General features: G+C 41.5%; 1 protein-coding gene across 1 annotated transcript; it reads left to right on the top strand.

Annotated features, from left to right (window-relative positions):
* Positions 1-15,072: 15,072 nt before the first annotated feature.
* On the top strand, positions 15,073-20,098 carry oprd1b (opioid receptor, delta 1b). The gene is made up of 3 exons (XM_047597716.1): positions 15,073-15,608; positions 16,993-17,348; positions 17,436-20,098. The coding sequence occupies exons 1-3, from the start codon at positions 15,364-15,366 to the stop codon at positions 17,963-17,965; spliced, it is 1,131 nt and encodes a 376-aa protein (XP_047453672.1). The 5' UTR covers positions 15,073-15,363; the 3' UTR covers positions 17,966-20,098.
* Positions 20,099-20,864: the final 766 nt, after the last annotated feature.

The following is a 20,864-nucleotide window of genomic DNA, read 5'->3' as shown; positions in this document are numbered from 1 at the left end:
GTGGACTTGTCTGGTCCTACTGAAGTTTCCCAGCAGAACATTGAATTGTCAATGTTATTTCTTGTCAGTGGTTTTAATGTTGTGGCTGATCAGGACGTAATTACTGTATATATATAATAGAGTTAGATAAGCATTAAAGTCATAAACAACAAATTACCAAAATACGGTTACCGTTAGAGTAAAGTAATCTTCTGCAGGTGCAGCCGTATGATTAAAAAAAAAATGTATTCAGGCCAAGAAACAAAAACAAACACTTGGGCGACACTTGATGAATATGAATGATGAGTCCATAATTTCTTGTCCATTTCAGATGGTCCTCATGAGCACCATTATCAAGTGTAATGAAGCTGAGGCTATTCTAATGGAAATTTTGCTCTCCTCTCCTCTTGTGTTGCAAATGATTCAATGAGCCTCGAGGAGGAGGAGGAGGAGGAGGAGGAGGAGGAGGAGGAGGAGGAGGAAAAATTGAGATAGACTTTTCATTAAACCAGTAGCTCAATAAAAAAACAAAAAAGTTTTTTTTTTATTTTTTCCTTTTTTTTTCTTCAAGACAGGAGTTAAAGTAACATTGAAGCTTTTCTTTGTGTCTCAGTTCTTTGGTCCTGCTCTTGGAGATCTGGGTGTTGTTCTGTTTGTAATGCCGCGGCTGACTCAGGGGCCATGTGATACGATGTTAGGAGATAAGATTAGGTGGCCACTGCATCAAATTGAAAAAGGTGCCTGTAGGCGTATGTGGCTGGCATGGCAAATCATATATCAGTCAGCCCTCCACTTTACTTCATCTCGCAGTCATTGGTCAAAAAAACCTTGGAATGTCCTTCTCTCCTTTGCCTTTGACAACAGAGTGTACACTCCATACACACCACGGTGTGATGTGCTTTCTAATGACATCAGGACTATTGCTGCATATTCCCCATGGCGAATCAGCGGTCATACAACCTTGTTTGCAGCTCTATCAGACACATATGAGCTGCATCGATCCAACAAAACTGTGATTTGTTTTTTGCAGGTTGATAAATGCCTGGTCGCTTTCCTCGCAATCCTCCGTTACAACAAGGACGAGCGGGGGAGAGCGAGCCTGCTGAGAGAGCGGCTTCAGTGTTCACGGTCATGTCTGTTTTCTTGGCTGACTAATCTCGCTGCAGACTTTCTGGCAAACTCTGCCCGACACACTGCCTCCAAAAGACGCTCTAATGAGGGCTTTGGTTTGCAGCCGGCCCTCTCCTACTGAACACTTTGGCTTCGGCATTAGCGTCTGAAAGGAAGCAGGAACATTGCAATTAACCGCTCTACTGTCTGCTGCTAAATCTACATTCATTCAACAATTTATTCGGTTGAATTGGTGCAATACTGACCTGGTCTGGATGTAATGATATATGGGTATATATGATGTTTATATGTTCTGTACCCATGTCTTTTGTATCTTCTATTTGCAGCTACTATAGGATTTTTATGTTGGGTCATTTTTGAAGCCAGATGTTATTATAACAGATGTTATTCATCAAAGCTTCATCTTATCATCATATTATGAGAGATTCCATCGGACCAGAATTTCATAATCTTCAATATCATTTCTCCAGAGTTTTACTCAGATCAGTGACATATACCGTAGCTATGAATTGCTTCCCGCCTCAGACGATCACTAAATCCCCCATCGCTCTCAGACTCTTTGGTAATAATCCTACAGACGGAGCATTCCTGATTCAGACCTCTTCTTCATAGTTCAAAGTGATCTTAACTAATGGCTGAATTATTGAGAGAGCACTTAACACGGAGACAGAACGGGGCTGATTACCTGTCAGAGGAGTACCTGTTGGCGCGCAGACATCAAGTCTGCTCTGTTTTAATAGAGAGACGTGTTTAAGGCTGAATGGCGCCATGGCCTTTAGTCTGCCTGCAAATGTCAATGGCTATCACAAGACACACAAACGCACTCATCCAGTGACAGTCATGAACTGAGGGGAACTGAAGCCCTCTGCACGGACAGCGAAAGGTCTCAACGGCAGTTTCCTTCTGAAATGGATTCTATTTGTAATAGAGGGCTGAATCTCTTTCTTCTTCCCTTTAGGCTTTGAGTTCTTCAGATTTTGTCATTTCTCTAGCCTCTCCTTCATATTTCCTGCTTAGGGTTACTGCCTTCTCTCCAGCTAATTGGATTTCACTGGGTCGCAGGAGTAAGGAGTGACTCAGTTCAGCCAGCTCCTTTTTTTAATTGTAACTTCTGAAAGATTCATCCTCATATTCTCTTGACGCTGTAATTGTTCTGTAACATATTTCATTGCTATGCGGCATAATCACAGCAATGATTTTTGATGAGCTTTGTTAGTCAACCAACTTCTCTGGAGACGCCAGCATCAGCGCCTTCCTTCAGCTTTGATTGTCTGTTTAGACACAACAGCAATAACGGACACTTCCTAACTTCCTTCAGAAAGGCATCATTAAATACACATTTGATTTCTTGCCAATTTGTGAGAGGATGGATGGCACTGTTATTACTGAACATGAAGCAACAGCGAGCAATTGTTTAGTCTTGAATGCAGCATGGAAACTGGGAAGCCACTAGTCTGGCCCTATATTCAGTCAATGGTCTGGAAGACGAAAAAACTATAAGGATTCACACTTGTTGTTCAGAACAAACAGGTCTTATATGTGTTAATTACGAAGCTTTAAAAGTGATGATATCTTTCTGTTTTTTATACCAAGTGAATTGTGTATTTGACGCTTGATGTTTACTGAAAATATAATGGTGCCATCAATCATTTCTCAAGTGATTTATCCTTTAACACTTTAACTCAAAATGTCCACCTGCTTATTTTGACGAGAAAAGGGTCAAAAATGTCCTGTGACCAAGAGCTTTTGTCCATTTTTCCTAGATTACCTGGAGCATTCAATATCTGGCAAGCTTCTGGGAGACGAGCAAGTGAAATTACCGTAATGCCGGATATAGGCTGTAAAGCTTTCAGAAACTGTTTTTGGAGCGTGATTTTTTTACGGTAATACAAAGCGCGCTCAGGGTTTTTAAGGATTTATCATCACAGTAACTTTATGTGTCTTTTAAACAGACAACTGTAAGTGAAACGTGTCATTCATGATGCATTTCGATCAAAATGAAACAGTTATGTGTCTGTCACTACTGATTATGGACCAAATATTTGGAGAAAAGCTCCAATAGCAGCGTATGTGCTTACAACTGCTGACTTTGATCATTAAGAACGCCGAAAAAAAAAAATAGAGGAGGTAGATTTTTTTTCATCACACACTTTGAGAAAAAAAGTCGAAATTTTGAGAAAAATGTAAAAATACATTGACATAAAGTAGACCTTCAAACTGGCACTACGCAAATGGTACCCCCGATACTGCATGGAAGAGTATTGGGGCTTAATTCATAACTAACATTAAGAATATAAAATTGTACTGTGATTATTTTTTCAATTATAACAGTGGCACCCAACCACACAGTACTGCTGGTTTAAAGGTCTAATTTATGACGATGTTTTTCAACTTTTTTCTCGAAATTTCGACTTCTTTTCTCCAAAGTGCATGATGGAAAAAAAATGTACGTCCTTTTTCTCATGGGTGGGCCCTAATACTCTTCATAATGGGAATAAAGTTAAAAAGTGAAGCTCGTTTACTAGTTAACCATTAACAGGGAACAGCTGTCAACAGGAGCACTACTTTTCAGCTGCTTCAACACCCAAAACATCCAGTTCATTATGCAGCCAAGAAGCACTGGAAAGTAATTTACTGAAATTACAACTAATGCAATTATATTAAAATAATACTGACAAATTTTCCACAGAGCAGGTAATTAGACAAAATTACGAGGGAAAATGTTCTTCTTTAAAGCCCCTGTTTTAATCTGTAATCTTCCCGACGAGTAGAGAAAATAATATAATTGCAAAGCTGATAGTCTACAAGAAATTTGCATGATGTTCTGCACCACTGAAAGGAACCCATTAAATCGGCTCTCAGCTCAAACTCGTAAACCGCTGCCTCCATTTTCTCACATTCCCTGTTCATCGTTTTTCCGCTGGCTGATGTAAACGTCTCAGAATGTGTCACCGTCCTCTAGATGTCACGGTCAACCTCGCAGACGCCAGCGACGGACAGAATTATAGAACAGTTCTCCTCTGCACTTTCGCGGAGCATTCATGTGGAGATTTGAGCCACTGTTTCCTTGACAACCACATTTTACCAACTTTGATTTATTTATTTTTTCCATCACGGTGATCAGCCTAATTCGCACTTTCAATTTTCTCATGTCCGGCCAGTAAGTAAAAGTACTTTTCTGTCAGTCATTCTTTAACTTATGCACTAAAATGAATTTCTTACTGCTGTTTTTCATCCCTCCACGTTGTCCTGTTTCGTCTTTCGGCTTGTTGTCATTCTGTTGCTCACTCACTCCAGCTCTCTGTTTCCATCAGTTGGCCCAATCAATACGTTTCTCCCGTTGCCTTGATTCATCTCCCTATCATCTCCCTCGCTCCTCTCAGTTCAGTAGCTCCTGGAGTGGACGGTGTCACATTGATCTGTTAGCTGCTCAATAACTTGATTAAATCCTCACTACTGCAGCAGGTAGCAGACCTGTGTGCCAGTTACCTCCGGCTGCCATTTATTGGCTGTAAAAATTTTAACTCAGCTCGAGATAATCAATAAATAAATATGCGTATATGAACAAGTACAGTTCAAGTACATAGTTGATATTATTTTCTTAATGAAGATGATATATTTGAACAAATTACAAATATAATTTTAATTTTCTGGACATTAAAAAAAGAAAACAAACGAAAACCCTGACTGATCACATGAAAAAAACTAACCACACCTTGTGACAACCAGAGTGGGAGTAAGTGTGGAACATAATTTGTGTTGTATCTCGGCTCACATCTGTTACTGCTTTGTCATATTAAAAAAAGAGGAAAACGACTGCTCTGGACCTTGATCTTGGCTTCCACAGATTCCTGAATACTGTGAAAACGTGAAAAAAAACTTGTAAAAGTTGTCGCTGGGGACATCAGGGAAAATAAAAGTCAAATCCATTTTCACTTGAGGCTGCTTTAACAGGTCACAGAGAAGGACGATGCTCATCTATTCAATTCAATTCAATTTAGTTTTATTTATATACAGTGGGGGAAATAAGTATTTGATCCCCTGCTGAATTTGTAAGTTTGCCCACTTCCATAGAAATGATCAGACTCTGGTTTTTATGGTTGTTTACTGGTTATGGGTATAGACAGAATATCAGTCGAAAATGCATAAAAAACACACAATCTAAAAGTTATAAATTGTTATGTATTTTATTAAGGGAAATAAGTATTTGATCCCCAACAATTCACTTAGAATTCAGGTTCCTACAGATTGGCTGGTGCGCATGTGGCACACAGCTGTGCTCAGTCAACTAATTACCAATACTCCTGATCTTAACTCGTCATGTATATAAAGCACACCTGCTCTAAGAATCAGTTTCTTACATTCCAACTTCTACAGCACCATGGGCAAGACCAAACAGCTGTCAAAAGATGTCAGGGACAAGATTGTAGACCTGCACAAGGCTGGTATAGGTTACAAAACCATCAGCAAAAGGCTTGGTGAGAAGGTGACAACTATTGGTGCCATTATTCGCAAGTGGAAGACCCATAAAAGGACCATCAACTGTCCTCGGTCTGGAGCTCCCCGCAAAATCTCGCCTCATGGAGTGAGGATGATGATGAGAAAGGTGAGGGAGCAGCCTAAAACAACACGGCAGGAGCTTGTTAATGATCTGGAAGCAGTTGGGACCTCCGTCACCAAGAAAACAGTTGGCAACACACTGCGCCGTTATGGATTGAACTCTTGCAGTGCCCGCAAGGTCCCCCTGCTCAAGAAGGCACATGTACAGGCCCGCCTTAAGTTTGCCAGTGAACATCTAAATGACTCAGAGAAGGCTTGGGAGAAAGTGCTGTGGTCTGACGAAACCAAAGTTGAGCTATTTGGCATTAACTCGACCCGCCGTGTTTGGAGGATGAAAAAACGTGAGTATGACCCAAAGAACACCATACCCACGGTTAAGCATGGAGGTGGAAACATCATGTTTTGGGGCTGTTTTTCAGCAAAGGGTACAGGGCAACTTCACCGCATTATGGGGCCAATGAATGCAGCCATGTACTGTAACATCTTGGACAAAAACCTTCTTTCCTCAGCAAGAACACTGAAGATGCCTCGTGGGTGGGTTTTCCAACATGACAATGACCCAAAACATACTGCCAGGACAACAAAGGAGTGGCTCAAGAAGAAGCATATTAAGGTCATGGAGTGGCCTAGTCAGTCTCCAGACCTTAACCTGATCGAAAACCTGTGGAGGGAGCTGAAGCTCCGAGTTTCCAAGAGGCAGCCAAGAAACTTGAAGGATTTAGAGACTGTCTGTAAAGATGAATGGGCCAAAATCCCTCCTGCGCTGTGTGCAAACCTGGTGACCAACTACAAGAAACGTCTTATCGCTGTGCTTGCCAACAAAGGTTTCTCTACAAAGTACTGACTTGTGTTGTGCTTGGGGATCAAATACTTATTTCCCTTAATAAAATACATAACAATTTATAACTTTTAGATTGTGTGTTTTTTATGCATTTTCGACTGATATTCTGTCTATACCCATAACCAGTAAACAACCATAAAAACCAGAGTCTGATCATTTCTATGGAAGTGGGCAAACTTACAAATTCAGCAGGGGATCAAATACTTATTTCCCCCACTGTAGCGCCAATAACAATACAAATTGTCTTAAGATGCTTTACAAAACCCAGCCTGAAACCTCCAGAGCAGCCTGATGGCGACGTGGCAAGAAAAAACTCCCTTTTAACAGTAAGAAACCTTGAGCAGAACCCAGCTCATATGGAGGGACCAATCTGCCGAAGGCCAGCCGGGTAGAAACAGAGAAGATAGAGAGGGAAGAAGAACAGGAGAAACAAGATAAACAACTTGTCATAGATACATACGTCAAGCTGAAGGAAACACATAGGATCTAGTAATATAACACATAGCTGATGATCTGTGACAGTTTGTGAGTATAACAGGAATCATGGGCAGGTTGGTGAATTGTTCATCTAGATAGGAGTGGACAACTGGAGGAGGCCATGACGACTGGGGCAGATGAAGTTTATGGAGCTCCACAGGTCTGATACACAGCACTCCAGACCACAAAGACTGGGCTGGTTGATGAGGCCACAGCAGCAGATGTAGCTTAGAACTCCACAGGTTAGATATTCAGCACTCCAGACCAGAGACCCTCACAAGATGATGGAGGGGGATTAAAGGAGATATAAAATAAATTATAAGATATTAGACTACAGGAGCCAGAGATAAGAAAGTAGAGGACATGTCCTCAGTGCATCGTCCCCCTGCAGCCTAGGCCAATAGCAGCATAACTAAGGGATGGGTAAGTCCAGCCCTAGCTATAAGCTTTGTCAAAAAGTAAAATTTTTAAGCCTGACCTTAAAAGTAGAGACGGTGTCTGCCTCCCAAATCCAAACTGGGAGCTAGTTCCACAGGAGAGGCCATTCCAGCTTTCAGGTGTATAATTAAACCTGATCTTTGTCTCCTTGCAGCGTTGTATAATCCCTATTTTGAACGGTTGGTGATGACTATGTTTGTGCATTTCTGCGAGGTCGATATGTCTCCTCTTATTTGCGCTTATGTGTTTGAGAGCCATGAACCAACGGTGCTTCAGTGCTCACTTCTATCTCATTTCACACCTGTTTCACACTCACTTCCGTAGAGCAGCTTAAATTGGTGCAGATATTGGTGACCCTGAGATAGACAGCTCGGTGGGAGTAACAATAACAAGGGCAGAGAAGAAAACTGAGGATGTCGAGACCTGAAGACTTGAAGCCTCCAGGTGCAAATACAATAAAATACAACAAGAGAATCAACGTAATATCAACATGTTCATATTTTCTCTTATAAAAACAGCAGCGCTAAGTCTTGAATTGTCCTTAGACAATTGTTCTCAGAAGACGCATGTTCATTCTCTGATGAGTCACACCTGTTTTGGAGGCAATGTTAGGAAGGTGGTCATAATGTTACACCTGATCGGTGTAGGTGACACATTATACATTAGCCTTTAAACAGTCAAACAGACTGGTTAGGGTTATGCTTAATGTCTATTACATATTATATGAAATAATAAGAAATATATATATATATATTGCTGATCAATAAGACAAATCCACTAAAAATCAGCTCACAACAACCTTGACCTTTTCAAACCTGATTCAAACGCACATTCCTCACTGTGCATTCACTTCCCTTTTTCAGCAGAATTTGAACCAGCGCCACTTACATGCTGAATATAAATCTGCACAGAAAATCTTTTCACGACATGGCTGTAACTTAACTGAACTGGTAACGGGGAGCACGCCGCCTGACAGGATATGAATTGGCTTTGTGTGGGTCAAGGACGGAGGCTCTGCTCATAACCGCCGGTGGATGACAGTGATGACTAACTCGGCTTTGTCAGAAGAAGAGCCGCCTCATTATTTAACGGGGAGAAGAATCTTTTAAAAGGATAGTTTTTAATAAGAGCGGACGTCAATCTTTTATGAAAGCTGCCTCTGCCTCTCCGTCTGATTTGCTTTGTCGCCCCCGTTCATTTATCATTAAATGGCATCAATACCCATCGAACAGCAGCGATAAATAAGACATACCAGCCTCACTTCTGAAGGCTGCACTCTACGCAGCCATGAGTATTTAATGGCACAATGTGAGATGCAGTCACAGGCGCTTTCAATTAGCGCGTGCAGCCTCCACTTTGTCATATCTCCACTGCTCTCGGTGCCTCTGCCAGACAGAAATCAGGAAACTAATCAAGACCTAGACCCGCACGAGTCACTGTTGCGTAACTAATCATGAGCTGAAACTGCCGAACCTCCGCCCGCTGATGCTGAACGACAGTGTGGAAAAACAAAAAGCAAAACCCCTGACACAAACAGGAGAAAATAACATCATGTGGTTTTCATTATGCATTATACACAAGGAATGATTTATTACCACAATAATTTTAAGGTGGAAAAAAATAACACCAGAGTATGGTTTTACAAGCACCAGTAACTTAAATTAAGTCACCAGCACTATGGATGTTGTTCTGAGCCATAACTTCGATTAGTGTGACTAATTAATATTTTATAAACCAGTCATCCAACTCCTAAACACACTCTATATTTATAGGATATAAGTTTTTCAATGAGGTGCACAAGAGGACTAAACCTCTAAAAGAAAGTGCTGCACTACCTCTTTTTAATGGTTGCTCAATTTTACACTGTTAGCGTTAGAACAAAAATCATGCACAGAGGGCAAAAGACAACAGTGCGATACCCACTTAAGGAGCTGTATGAAAATGACTGTAGCTAGGAGGCCATAAATATTACTTTGAAGAAGAAGCAGTGACCCTACGGTAGCATTATTGTTATTATTGTCACTGGACCATCTGCCTAATTCTTTCTTTTGTTTTGTTTTATTGCTCATTTATGTATCATGTACCTGTTTTTATAACGCTTATGCCTTTTTATGGCTGCTACCTTGCCCAGGTCTCTTCTCTTGGGTTAACTAAAACAAATAAATGAAAAAGTTCTGAAATCACCACGCGAATGAAAAGCATTATTATATTCACCTCATGTTTTATTAACATAACACACGGTTTGCTGAAAATACATATGATTTGTTTCCTGCAAATAAATAAAAAATGCAGCAATCTCTTACTCGATTGCATCAACTGCATTATTAAAGGTTCCATATTATGGACATTTTGGGAAAAGGTGTGCAGGTATTTGCATTTAAAACTACAGATGCTGACTGAGCTCGTCTGGAACAAGACTACAACTAGCAGGATACAAAGTAGGGGCTGCACAAACAGGTCGATTAGTCGTTGATCACGTGATGGTAACAACACGGAGGCCTCAGAAAAGACAGGTGATGAGTCCAGTGGGTCATTGTGGCAAAGTAGCAGCTGTTCATCAAGTGTGTGGAAATACTTCACTAAAGATGAAGCTCATTTTAGCGCGGCAATCAGTCCTGAAATACAACAAAACGAAATGCACACTCATCTGGAAAGGCATCCGCTAATGCTAAAACAAGAACGGTCCAAATCCTCCCAGCAGCAGTCAGTTAACAGCTTCAACAATAACAGTACATATTTTTAAACCCAGCTACACTATCCCACCTGACATTGCATGCTTTAGATTATAGCACATTAGCTGCCTGTATTCAGGCCAAGAACATAGATTTCATTGTTACGGAGCATTACGTCCTGCTGTGTTTTTTATTAGTGATGTCATCAGCGGCTTTCATCACACGCTGGTCGACTTCAACAAATGTGAACTTGTGCAACCACTGATACAAACCTGAAAGACACATTCAGGAGACATGTGAGACTTGCTTTAGCTTGTTAAAAAGAGGTGTAATATGAGGCCTTTAACCTTTCCCACCCTGGTCTAATCCAGCGTCCTTTAGAGAAGACTGCAGAGCTTAGCTTAGCTCAGAATTTGAGTCTTTTGACTTGTTGTCGTAAGGTTGTTTTTCACCTTAGATTTCATAACCTAAACAACAATCCAATAATGGTTTGTAGCATTAGAAGACATTTCAGTGATACATTTCATATTGGAGCTTTTCAAATCTTTCTCTGACAAACAATAGGTACAAGGACACCACCTGTGTTTCAAAACTCTTCTTAGAGTTTCTTACCTGTACAGGAACCCGAAGCTCTTGTTTAGCCTTCCAGGTGTTGAGCTATTCTTTGCTATTCATAACAGAAATTTTGGGGGAAAAAAAATAACTCGGAGATTAAACTTGCATTTTGTTTTGTTTTCGCCTCTTGTACCAACTCATGTTGAGTTCACATGTTTATTACAGTTCAACAGGGATTAGCATCCGTGCCCAACCTTGTTGGCCACACCTACAAATCATGAGGTACGGCCCTTATCCTTATGACTTCAGAGTCGTGCATAAATGTAGATGTTCATTCTTTCAGAGATCCCGACTTGGGAAACAAACACCGCAATGAAAAAACCTGAAACAATTTATACAAAAAAACATATTTTTAAGACACGTTTTTATTTTTTCTTAATCGTGGTTTATGGTTATAATATATATACCCACATGTGTGCGGCTGGCCCGACTGGAATCCCTCTTTGTGCTCATAAATCTGAGCAGTGCAATATTTTCACCCCAGACTTAATTTATAATAACTCATTATTAATTCAGTTCTGTTAAGATTGAGTAGAAAAGATTCTCTTTTCTACTTCCCCTCTCACCACTGATAATTTAATGCGGGTCGTAAATCATGCATTTAAAGCGTGAGTGACTGTAGCCGGTATGCACTGCACTGCAGCCGCCGGTACCATGACTTAAAAACGCTCTTATATGATGTAATGTGTCTGACTCAGGCTTGAACATACTTTCATACATTTGATTCAGTGCGTGTTTTTCTGCTAAGAGCAGACATCATGGTCGGGGTGTCACTGATCTACAGGCCACAGCGTGGTCCGTTCTGTTGTGCATCACGACTGAGTAACACCACAGCAGGGGAATGTGTGTCCTCTCCACGAATGAATAACAGACAAACGCACACACACACACAGTCACCACAAGACGAAAGCTTGTTGACAGACAAAAAAAAAACTGATAAAAAAGATAATGAAAATAAATGATGTTTGGGAGCCTTGTGGTTTACCTCTGTGTGTCACCTCTCTATCTGCTTATGCGGCGGTTAATGACTGTGGTGTGTTGACACTTCCCACACACTTGTGAACACTTTTCATTTGCCGCGCCATTTTGGATTCACGGAAAAGTCTCCCTTTATCAAGAGGTCCGAAATTAACCTCGCCGCTGACTGCTCCATCTCTGAGTGTTCTCTCCCTGCTTTATTATTATTATTTTTATTCTGTGCGTTCACTGAAAGGCAGTGAAAAAATAAACAGGAAATATTGACATTTTATGTGCATTTATGGAGGTTATAGGCTGAAAATGATACAGATGTCGTGCCCACTGAGGAAACTAATATAACCCAGTTTTCCGATGTGTGCAACTTCAGCGTCCTACGGAGGAGCATCGATGACAGTGATAGATCACCCTCAGCCAGCTTTTGACCTTCAAGGTGTCACTGCTGCGGTGAAACAATAACAACACCACAAAGAAAGTGCCCCAACTTTAGTGTATTTATAGAATCTAATAATAGTGTGAAGATAAGACGAGTCAAAGGTTGACCATGGCACACACCATGATATGCTACACAGACCTGTGGAATAAACAGGTTACACTACATGAAACAGAAGAAACACACAAGGTAGAGGAATGAAATGTGCGTAACGCGGTATGTTTTCCTTTCTGAGTATTAAGGAAAGATGTAGATTGGGGTAAAACAGAGGAAAAAAAGAGAAAAGCAAGATGATTGCGCTGAAGAATGAATGAAGTTAGAGTTTCTCATCCAGATACCTAAAAACATTTGAATTTGTCTTTATTGCCTGCCGCGAATATGATGGGTTCGTGGGGGCAACGTAATGCTTCCCAAGGTTTCCGTTGAGCTGATGAGCGATGCGGGTAATCATGCTGCCTGTTCAGACTAACCATGACTAATTCTCCCAAAGGGTTAGAGATGAAAATATGAACACGTTAGTAACTGCAGCATTTCACTCTCTCTGGCTACTTTATATTCCATTTTATTTTTACAACCAATTTCCACCAGTTTTTCAATGTACTGTATATATATACACACGCAGTATATGGATCATCATACCCACTCTGGCGGCTGCCGTTAAGGTCTCATAGTATTTTTAGTCCTCTTCAGTGCGATAGACGATCCTCTAACGTATATGATCGGAGCTCCTGCAGCAGAAGCAGGTGCTGCACGTCGCGTCGCCGCTCCACTCTTAACTGAAAATAAACCGAGTGCATGTACTTTCGGAACTGCTGTGTAAGTTGTTCCACTGCAGGGGGGGGGGGGGAATGTCCCACTTGGACAATTTCTGTTTATATTGTGTTTTATGATCAGGGCTCCAGTGTTGGAGTTGATGCAGGTGTGCAGACTAGATAACTGAGGAGGTAAGACTTTACCGGAGAGCCTTCAATGAAACACGCTGCGTCCGTCCAATCATGTAACGCTCACTGAAAATAACTCGCTTACAAAAATCAACAGGCTACTACGCTCTCTCGAAACGTATCACATTACCAGTAAATCTGCTTCATTTAGACAGTTGTGTGTTTTTCTCAGAGAAAGGAAGCAGATGTCATTGTTCACAGCATGTACGTGACTTTCTGCCAACGATTCTACAATACATTTCTCTAGAGTTTGTAAAAGCAAAATGATGATTATTACAGCATTTTGGGGGGAATGTCACAAGGACAGTACATATGAATAAATACTTGCAGCAGTGGACCGTGCATCGACTCTTTGTGTTAACATGTGATGATAGTAACGTAATATAGATATTTATTAAAATGAACATCTTCAAAACCGCCACATGCAGTTAAACAGTCTTTTGAGCTAAATGCTACAAAATCCAATCCAGCAAAACTAAATATAAAAATATTCTTTCTTTTATGTGTTAGCATGTTAATATTTGTTTCTCAGCAATGAACAGAAAGTCACGCAGCTTATGATTATAGAGATGTTTCAAGCCTTGGCTGAAAATGAAAGGTGGGCCTAAAGTTAGTGCCACATAAAACACTTGGAAATGATCAAAGTCATCAGTCTGCATCATCTGAGAATGAAAAAATGAGCAACCTAGTCACAACCAGAGGCTATTCCACAAATAATCCAGACAGCCAATCCCTCTCTGCAGTAACAGAATCACCAAAAGATTAGGATTTATCCTCAGTGGGCCGACAACTGCACTAAATATCCCAGTGAACCAGAGATTGCTGGGATTTCAGCGCGGACCAAAGCGGTTAATCAAACTAACAACTCACAGATCAGCATCGCTATTGATCGAATCATTCATTTTCCATAAACACTTATACTCTGAAGGGTCACGTGCGGGCTGGAGTCTATCCCAGCCACCATTAAGCAAGAGGAAGGGCACATCCTGTACAGGTCTCCAGTCTACCACAGGTCTAACACAGAGAGACAGGCAAGCACACTCACACCGACGGTCAATTTAGAATCAGTTAGTGGGAGGAAGTCGGAGAAACTGGAGAGAACCCACAGAGACACATGGAGAACATGCAACCTCCACACAGAAAGGCCCCGGTCGGCTGATGGATTTGAACCCAGACTGAAAACTAGAATCATCTTAGTAATTACACTATGACTTACTTAGGGAAGCTTTAGTGCTTTTATTCATCCTGATCTTCTGACTGCCTCTTCTATGTGCCATGCTGACGGTGGTTGTTTAAAGGTGGGAGTGTTGTAAAGGTCATTCTGCAGAGTGCATAGAGACTGCTGATACAGGCTAGATACAGCCGCAAGACAACCTGAAAAAAAACAAAACAAAAAAAAACCACTTGCCTGTAAAAGACACAGACAAGCATGTGCCACTTTTAGCAGACACACATGATTCCTAATGGTTCCTGACGCTGAGAGCAATGGGCTGTAGATAAAATACGAATACAGACAAATGGGTCCTTATGTAAACTGTAAAAAGACAAACGTGCTTTCAGACTTACAGACCTGGTGTCAGTTTCACACTTCGCACTAACATAAAGTTAACAGACTTGACCGCTGCCATGGACCATCTAAACCATCTGAGATATCAGCACTCGTACTGGCAGGTAATTGCATCACTCTTATGTTTTAGTGAGGTAATTTCACAGAGGCTACTGCCTGGTGAGGACAATCAGTGCCTGTAATAGACCTCCCACAGTAGAGGCCACAAGCCACGAAGAGTGGGAGATGTAAATCTCTGGGTTTAAATATGCAACAGTAAGAGGAATGGCCCAATAAAGACGATCTTATTGTGCTGTAAAACTACAACAGGGAGAGAAATTTCTTATGACTATCACTTTTTGATGAGATGCCGGATGCCAGGTGGATGTTGTTATTTTGGTTGAGGGGGAATCAACAAGCAGATGTGATGAAGCTTCATTAGGCTACAAGCTAGATCTAATTAGAGCTCTTTGACAAATGGTATTCCCCTTAGGCAGGACAAGAACTGAGCGGGATAACTGCCTCCTAATATTTTGCTCGCGCCGAGACGCGCAGACAAGCTGCGAGAGAGAGAGAGGGAGAGAGAGAGAGAGAGAGAGAGAGAGAGAGAGAGGAGGGAGGGAGGAGGGAGGGAGCTCTAACCTGCTCTGAGCGCTTCATTTCTAATTCACCGTCCAGTTTTCGTGCGCTCCTGTGCACCTGCTCTGGACATCTCCAACCTCTCCGCGCACCAAATTCTCACCTGACTTTCTGAAATGGAGTTCGCGACTCTTCCCCCGGACGACTTTGAGGAGCGCTACTCATTCTTGTTAACTCCCTTTAACGCCACGTTCGCCGAGGATCTGCTGCCCGTGGTGGCTTCAGAAAGCAACGAGACCAGCAGGGTTGCAACCAAGGACACCACAAGTGTCATCATAGCCGTCTGCATCACGGCTCTCTACTCTCTCATCTGCGTGGTGGGACTGCTGGGAAACGTGCTTGTGATGTACGGAGTGGTCAGGTAAGAAACATGCAGGTTATAATAAGTGGGAGAAGTGAAACAGTTGCATCGTTAGTGAAACAGAAATCACACAATTTACGGATAAGTTTAATATATATAAATACAATGAGAATCGAGACACATAAGATCTAAGACACAGTGTGGAAATCATATATTTGTATTTTTTTATGATGAGGAATTTCCATTTTTGTAAAGCTACCAATTTAAAACAATGAAATCTCTCTCTCTCTCTCTCTCTCTCTTTATATATATATATATGTATATATATATATGTATATATATATATATATATATGTGTGTGTGTGTGTGTGTGTATGTGTGTGTATATATAAATCCCCATTGCCACATATCTTAATTTGAGATTGCCCTTCGTAATTGTCCACAGCTTTTGTGTGTCTGAGAGCCACTCTCCAACGCAACCATCCACCCACAAACTCACACACACACACACACACACACACACACACACCTCCTACACGCATGAGGGAAGGGAGGGGAGGGCCAGCATATTTCCTTCATTGCACCAATTAGTAGTATCAGAAATGATTGACTTGTGAATTCTGGTGATTAATAAGCAGGAATCAAGCAGCTTTATTGCATCGGCTGTGAGAGTCTGTGTGACAAATGGATGCTTTTTCACCTTTATGTAGAACTGATGCAGCTTCAGTGGGTAAGAAATTACGTGATGGTGGAGCCTCAAGCCACCAGGTCAATCAGTCATCTCTCTGAAATGCTTGTTAATTTCTTAGATGTCTGAAACATGAAATATGAGTTGTTATCTTTTTCAAAGAGAAATGAGTATGGCAAGAAATACATTAAATATACAATAAATCTAATTTATATGGTAATCTTAAGGATTACCATATAAAGGAAAGACACTCCTTTGTTTTCCCTTTTGTTTTCTTACTACTTTGTGCTACTTTCTCAAGAGTGACAAAAGCATTCAGAAACACAATTTAATTAAATGTGATCAGCCACTCTCATGTTGTGGACTCCTGTGGAAGAATACATCTCCAAGCAGCTGTTCAGCCTCATGGAAAACAGACGAAACACACCAGTTGTAGAAGATTTGGAGAAGCTAAAATGGATTTAGATAGATAGATAGATAGATAGATAGATAGATAGATAGATAGATAGATAGATAGATAGATAGATAGATAGATAGATAGATAGATAGATAGATAGATAGATAGATTTGACTAAACTACCAACAGTATGTGTCTAAAAAACTCTTATTAGCCCCTTTTATTAGGTTTGTCTGCTTCTGCAACACTGGATCTGACAAACCTTCAAAAATAACCTTCCATCTAACAGCCACTTCACTTGATCAGAATTGAATCAGAATGCATCATAAATGCTTGCAACCTTTCTTCCTACCAACCAGGTACACCAAGATGAACACTGCCACCAACATTTACATCTTCAACCTGGCTCTGGCTGACGCTCTCGCCACCAGCACCCTCCCCTTCCAGAGCGCCAAGTACCTGATGGGCACGTGGCCCTTTGGGGAGCTGTTGTGTAAAGTGGTTATCGCCATCGACTACTACAACATGTTCACCAGCATCTTCACGCTAACCATGATGAGTGTGGACCGCTACATCGCCGTGTGTCACCCTGTGAAGGCCCTGGACTTCCGCACGCCTGCCAAAGCCAAGCTCATCAACGTCTGCATCTGGATCCTCGCCTCCGCTGTCGGAGTCCCTGTCATGATCGTCGCTGTCACCAAGGTGACCGATAAAGGTGAGGGCGTTTTGAGCTGGCTTATTAACTTAAATTAGCTGCTCCGTGCGGCCCTCTGTTCAACTTCTCATTGTTTTAACTCCTCAGGAAGCACAGTCTGCACACTCAGATTTCCTAAACCAGAATGGTACTGGGACACCGTGACAAAAATCTGCGTGTTCATCTTCGCCTTTGTCGTGCCTGTGCTGGTCATCACCATCTGCTACGGTCTGATGATCCTGCGCCTGAAGAGCGTCCGTCTGCTCTCCGGCTCTAAGGAGAAGGACAGGAACCTGCGGCGGATCACCCGAATGGTCCTCGTGGTCGTGACGGCTTTCATCGTCTGCTGGACTCCCATTCACATCTTCATCATTGTCAAGACCATGGTTCATATTGACCACAAGAATCTCCTGGTGGTGGCCTGCTGGCATCTGTGCATCGCCCTGGGCTACACCAACAGCAGTCTGAACCCTCTGTTGTACGCTTTTTTGGACGAGAACTTCAAGAGGTGCTTCAGGGACTTCTGCCTGCCCTATCGCTCCCGCTTGGAGCAGAGCAGCTTCTCCAGAGCACGCAACAGCACCCGGGAGCCCGTGTCCGTTTGTGCTCCCGCAATGCAAGCGAGGCCACCTGCCTGACTAGGCATGGATGAGACGGGGGAAAGAAGAGTCCAGGAGGAAGTCGGGACCGAGATCACACAGCTCTCAAGCACAGGGGTCTGAGTCTGCAGGTGTAGGCGTTTGCCTCATCTATATAAATGATCGGCTGTGTCATATAACGAGATGTCTTTGTCCCAGTAGGTTTGTGGAACACATTGCATGTCTTTCAGGATGATACAAAGGTGCGCACATGTGTATGGGAGAATGTATTCAAATGTACATATATTTTTGTGCATAAAACCCAGATGATGTACTTACATATTTAATTTTTTTGGCTCTGCTTCAACAAAATCAAACAGGAAAGGGGGAGAAAATGTCGACTTCCAGCTTTAACAAAGTCTTCACAACCATATTAGGTCACAATATGGGACTCACGGACCTACACACTGATCAAAACTGAAGCCACCTTGATGTGACACCTTCAGGTTAATGTTGCTATAGTTACTTTACGTGCACACAACACTGATAGACAGTGTTAGCACCCCTGAAGCTGATCTGACGTTGGCCAACAGTTGCCTACGTACACAACAAAGCTGCTTTTCAATTAATTTTTTTTATTCATTATTTATTCAGCTTTGAACTCTGTTTTGGTCTCCACCAATTGTAGATTCACAAGTGCCCACCTCTCAATATGACAAATGCTCCACTCTATTCAATTGTTGTGAGTTCTTTGTTAGTTGGAAACGGTTTTGATTCAGTGTTAATATAAAACACATTTTTTACAGCAACTTTTACGTTGACTCGTAACACAGAGTCTACACACTAAATGTGTCTGACTGCACTGTATATGTGTATATGGGTTTCGTTGTTCCTCGTGGAGGAGATAATGAGAATCTAATAACCTGAATGTTAATTTACAACTGCATTTTCATGGTCTCTGTGATATTTCAGTCAGGGGATGTATTCAATTTCATGTTCTCGTAATGGTTAGAGGAGATAATGATTACAGACAAAGGCCACCTGCGTAATTAGGAACCATTTTACAGGAGGTGCTATTCTGTGTGATATTCTGTGCGCCACATTTCCCTGTTGTTTTGCTGGCTTTTGTCAAACGAATGCATCAAGAAAGACATTAAAGATGAAATAACATGAAAATAGGGGCTTCACGGTCAAGCATTGAAGACTGTTTAGCTGTGTTCAGCTGATTTAGAGCTGCCACTCCCGGCTGCTCTGTTTTTGCAACAACAAAAATATCACAGACTACAGTAAATAGGGGAACTGAAGGAGAACGTGGCACTGCCGTCTCCACTAACAGAGAAGTGGCTGTGACAACCTCAGTCTGGGACGAAGGCAGGAACCCAGAACAGATCAAATCCTGCTGGACACTTACATGAAAAGATCTGGACAGCGGGGAGGCACTTGTTGTACAGTTTTAGAAGTCAAATCGCTGCCTCTCATTTTGTTTCTGCATCAGTGGTTTAAGTGGAAGTCAACAGTAGATGCCGCATCAAATGTAAATGTGATATTGTTCTGTAACGGCGTATTAAGCGAAAACGTGTTTCAGTGTGTTATCAGGCTTTCATAAGTTCACACTACTGTTAAGATTCACTTGTGACCAACATGTAAAATCAGATGTTACTGTATATAAACATTTACACTATAAATGTTAGAGAAACCTTTTTACATAGAATTTTGTCTTTAAAGTAAACACTGTTGAATGAAAATACGTACCGTAATGCCTTCTTCAGGTTTGTGTTTGTTTTGTAGATGGAAAAGTGTTTGATCCTTGAGTATAGTAGATAAAGTGCTTTATTGTATAGATTTGGGCTATAACTGGTTATATAACAGTTTTTGTCTTTTGAAAGCTTAAATGCGACAGCACGACTTGTATCTCGTTTCTTTATCTTGCCATTTTGTTTTCTGTGATCATTGTCAATTGAGATGCCGTCAAAGCTTTGTGGGAGCCTTACATGTAATTGTGTTATTGGATCGAGTATGAATTACTGATTAGGTCAACACGTACAGAGCCCCCAGGGGTCCCCGGTGGTGTGACACTAATGTGAAGCGTCAGACTGTTAGTGAAGAAATGAAGGCACGACACGGAATAAGACAGGGATGATATCAGGATTTCTAGCCAGCTGATGAATTGGAGTATTAAAACATGAATCAAGTGAAAAATAAGACTGGTGATTTATTTTACATTAAGTTAGTCATTTGTCTCTGGAGATTTGAGGACTTCTCAATGTTAATCAAATGGGAGTAACCTGTATATGACAATATACTTGCAGTGGACTGTTGGTGTTTTAAGCTAGCAGCAGGCTGGTATACTAGGGATAGACTCGACATAAAAAGCACAGTGGCCACGCTTTTATTAATAAAAGAACATGTCTTTGATGCTTTTTGTACAAATGGTGCTCCGTGGCACAAAGGAAAGAGTGTACGTGGAGCAGACGATGTCTCATTCTGTTCTCTGTCCTTTCATATGACTTCCCGACAACAATATAATTAGCAGAACGGTAGAATATAAATAATCGGCTCAGAGAATTAAAGAGTCGTCTTTTACTCAGGTACACGGGTCGCACTGAGACTTGAAGAAAACGTGTCATGACTGGGCCGTGCACTTAACACTTAAATGAGACACGCTTACTCTAATTGCAGATGAGGCCTGCAGAACATTGGGTGAAAATGAGAGAGAAATCCTTGGCTATTTTTACGTGATAGGAGATGGTCTTTTATTTAATATGGTGCGTCTTTTAAATAACTGAAATCACACTGTGATTGATTGAACAGGGAGCTGAAACGGACGTTGTACCCCGCGTCTCTCACTGTAATAAAAGATGTTCGGTCTAAAAATCTCCGAGGCTCATGTGTAAGACATCATAGCGACCGTCAAAGAGGCGCGGGAGACAGCGTGACGGGAAGGGTGACGGCTTACTGA

Source organism: Mugil cephalus, chromosome 11, assembly GCF_022458985.1.
Source record: "Mugil cephalus isolate CIBA_MC_2020 chromosome 11, CIBA_Mcephalus_1.1, whole genome shotgun sequence".
In the NCBI taxonomy this organism is placed as follows: domain Eukaryota; kingdom Metazoa; phylum Chordata; class Actinopteri; order Mugiliformes; family Mugilidae; genus Mugil; species Mugil cephalus.
Note: the sequence above shows the minus strand (reverse complement) of the source record. Positions and strands in the feature narration are given on the sequence as shown.

Bases quoted from the DNA above. Each gene is read 5' to 3' on its own strand.
- oprd1b (XM_047597716.1), top strand. From the start codon at position 15,364: ATGGAGTTCGCGACTCTTCCCCCGGACGACTTTGAGGAGCGCTACTCA. The intron at 15,609-16,992 runs GTAAGAAACATG...CCTACCAACCAG, and splicing joins GTGATGTACGGAGTGGTCAG to GTACACCAAGATGAACACTG. The intron at 17,349-17,435 runs GTGAGGGCGTTT...TTAACTCCTCAG, and splicing joins CACCAAGGTGACCGATAAAG to GAAGCACAGTCTGCACACTC.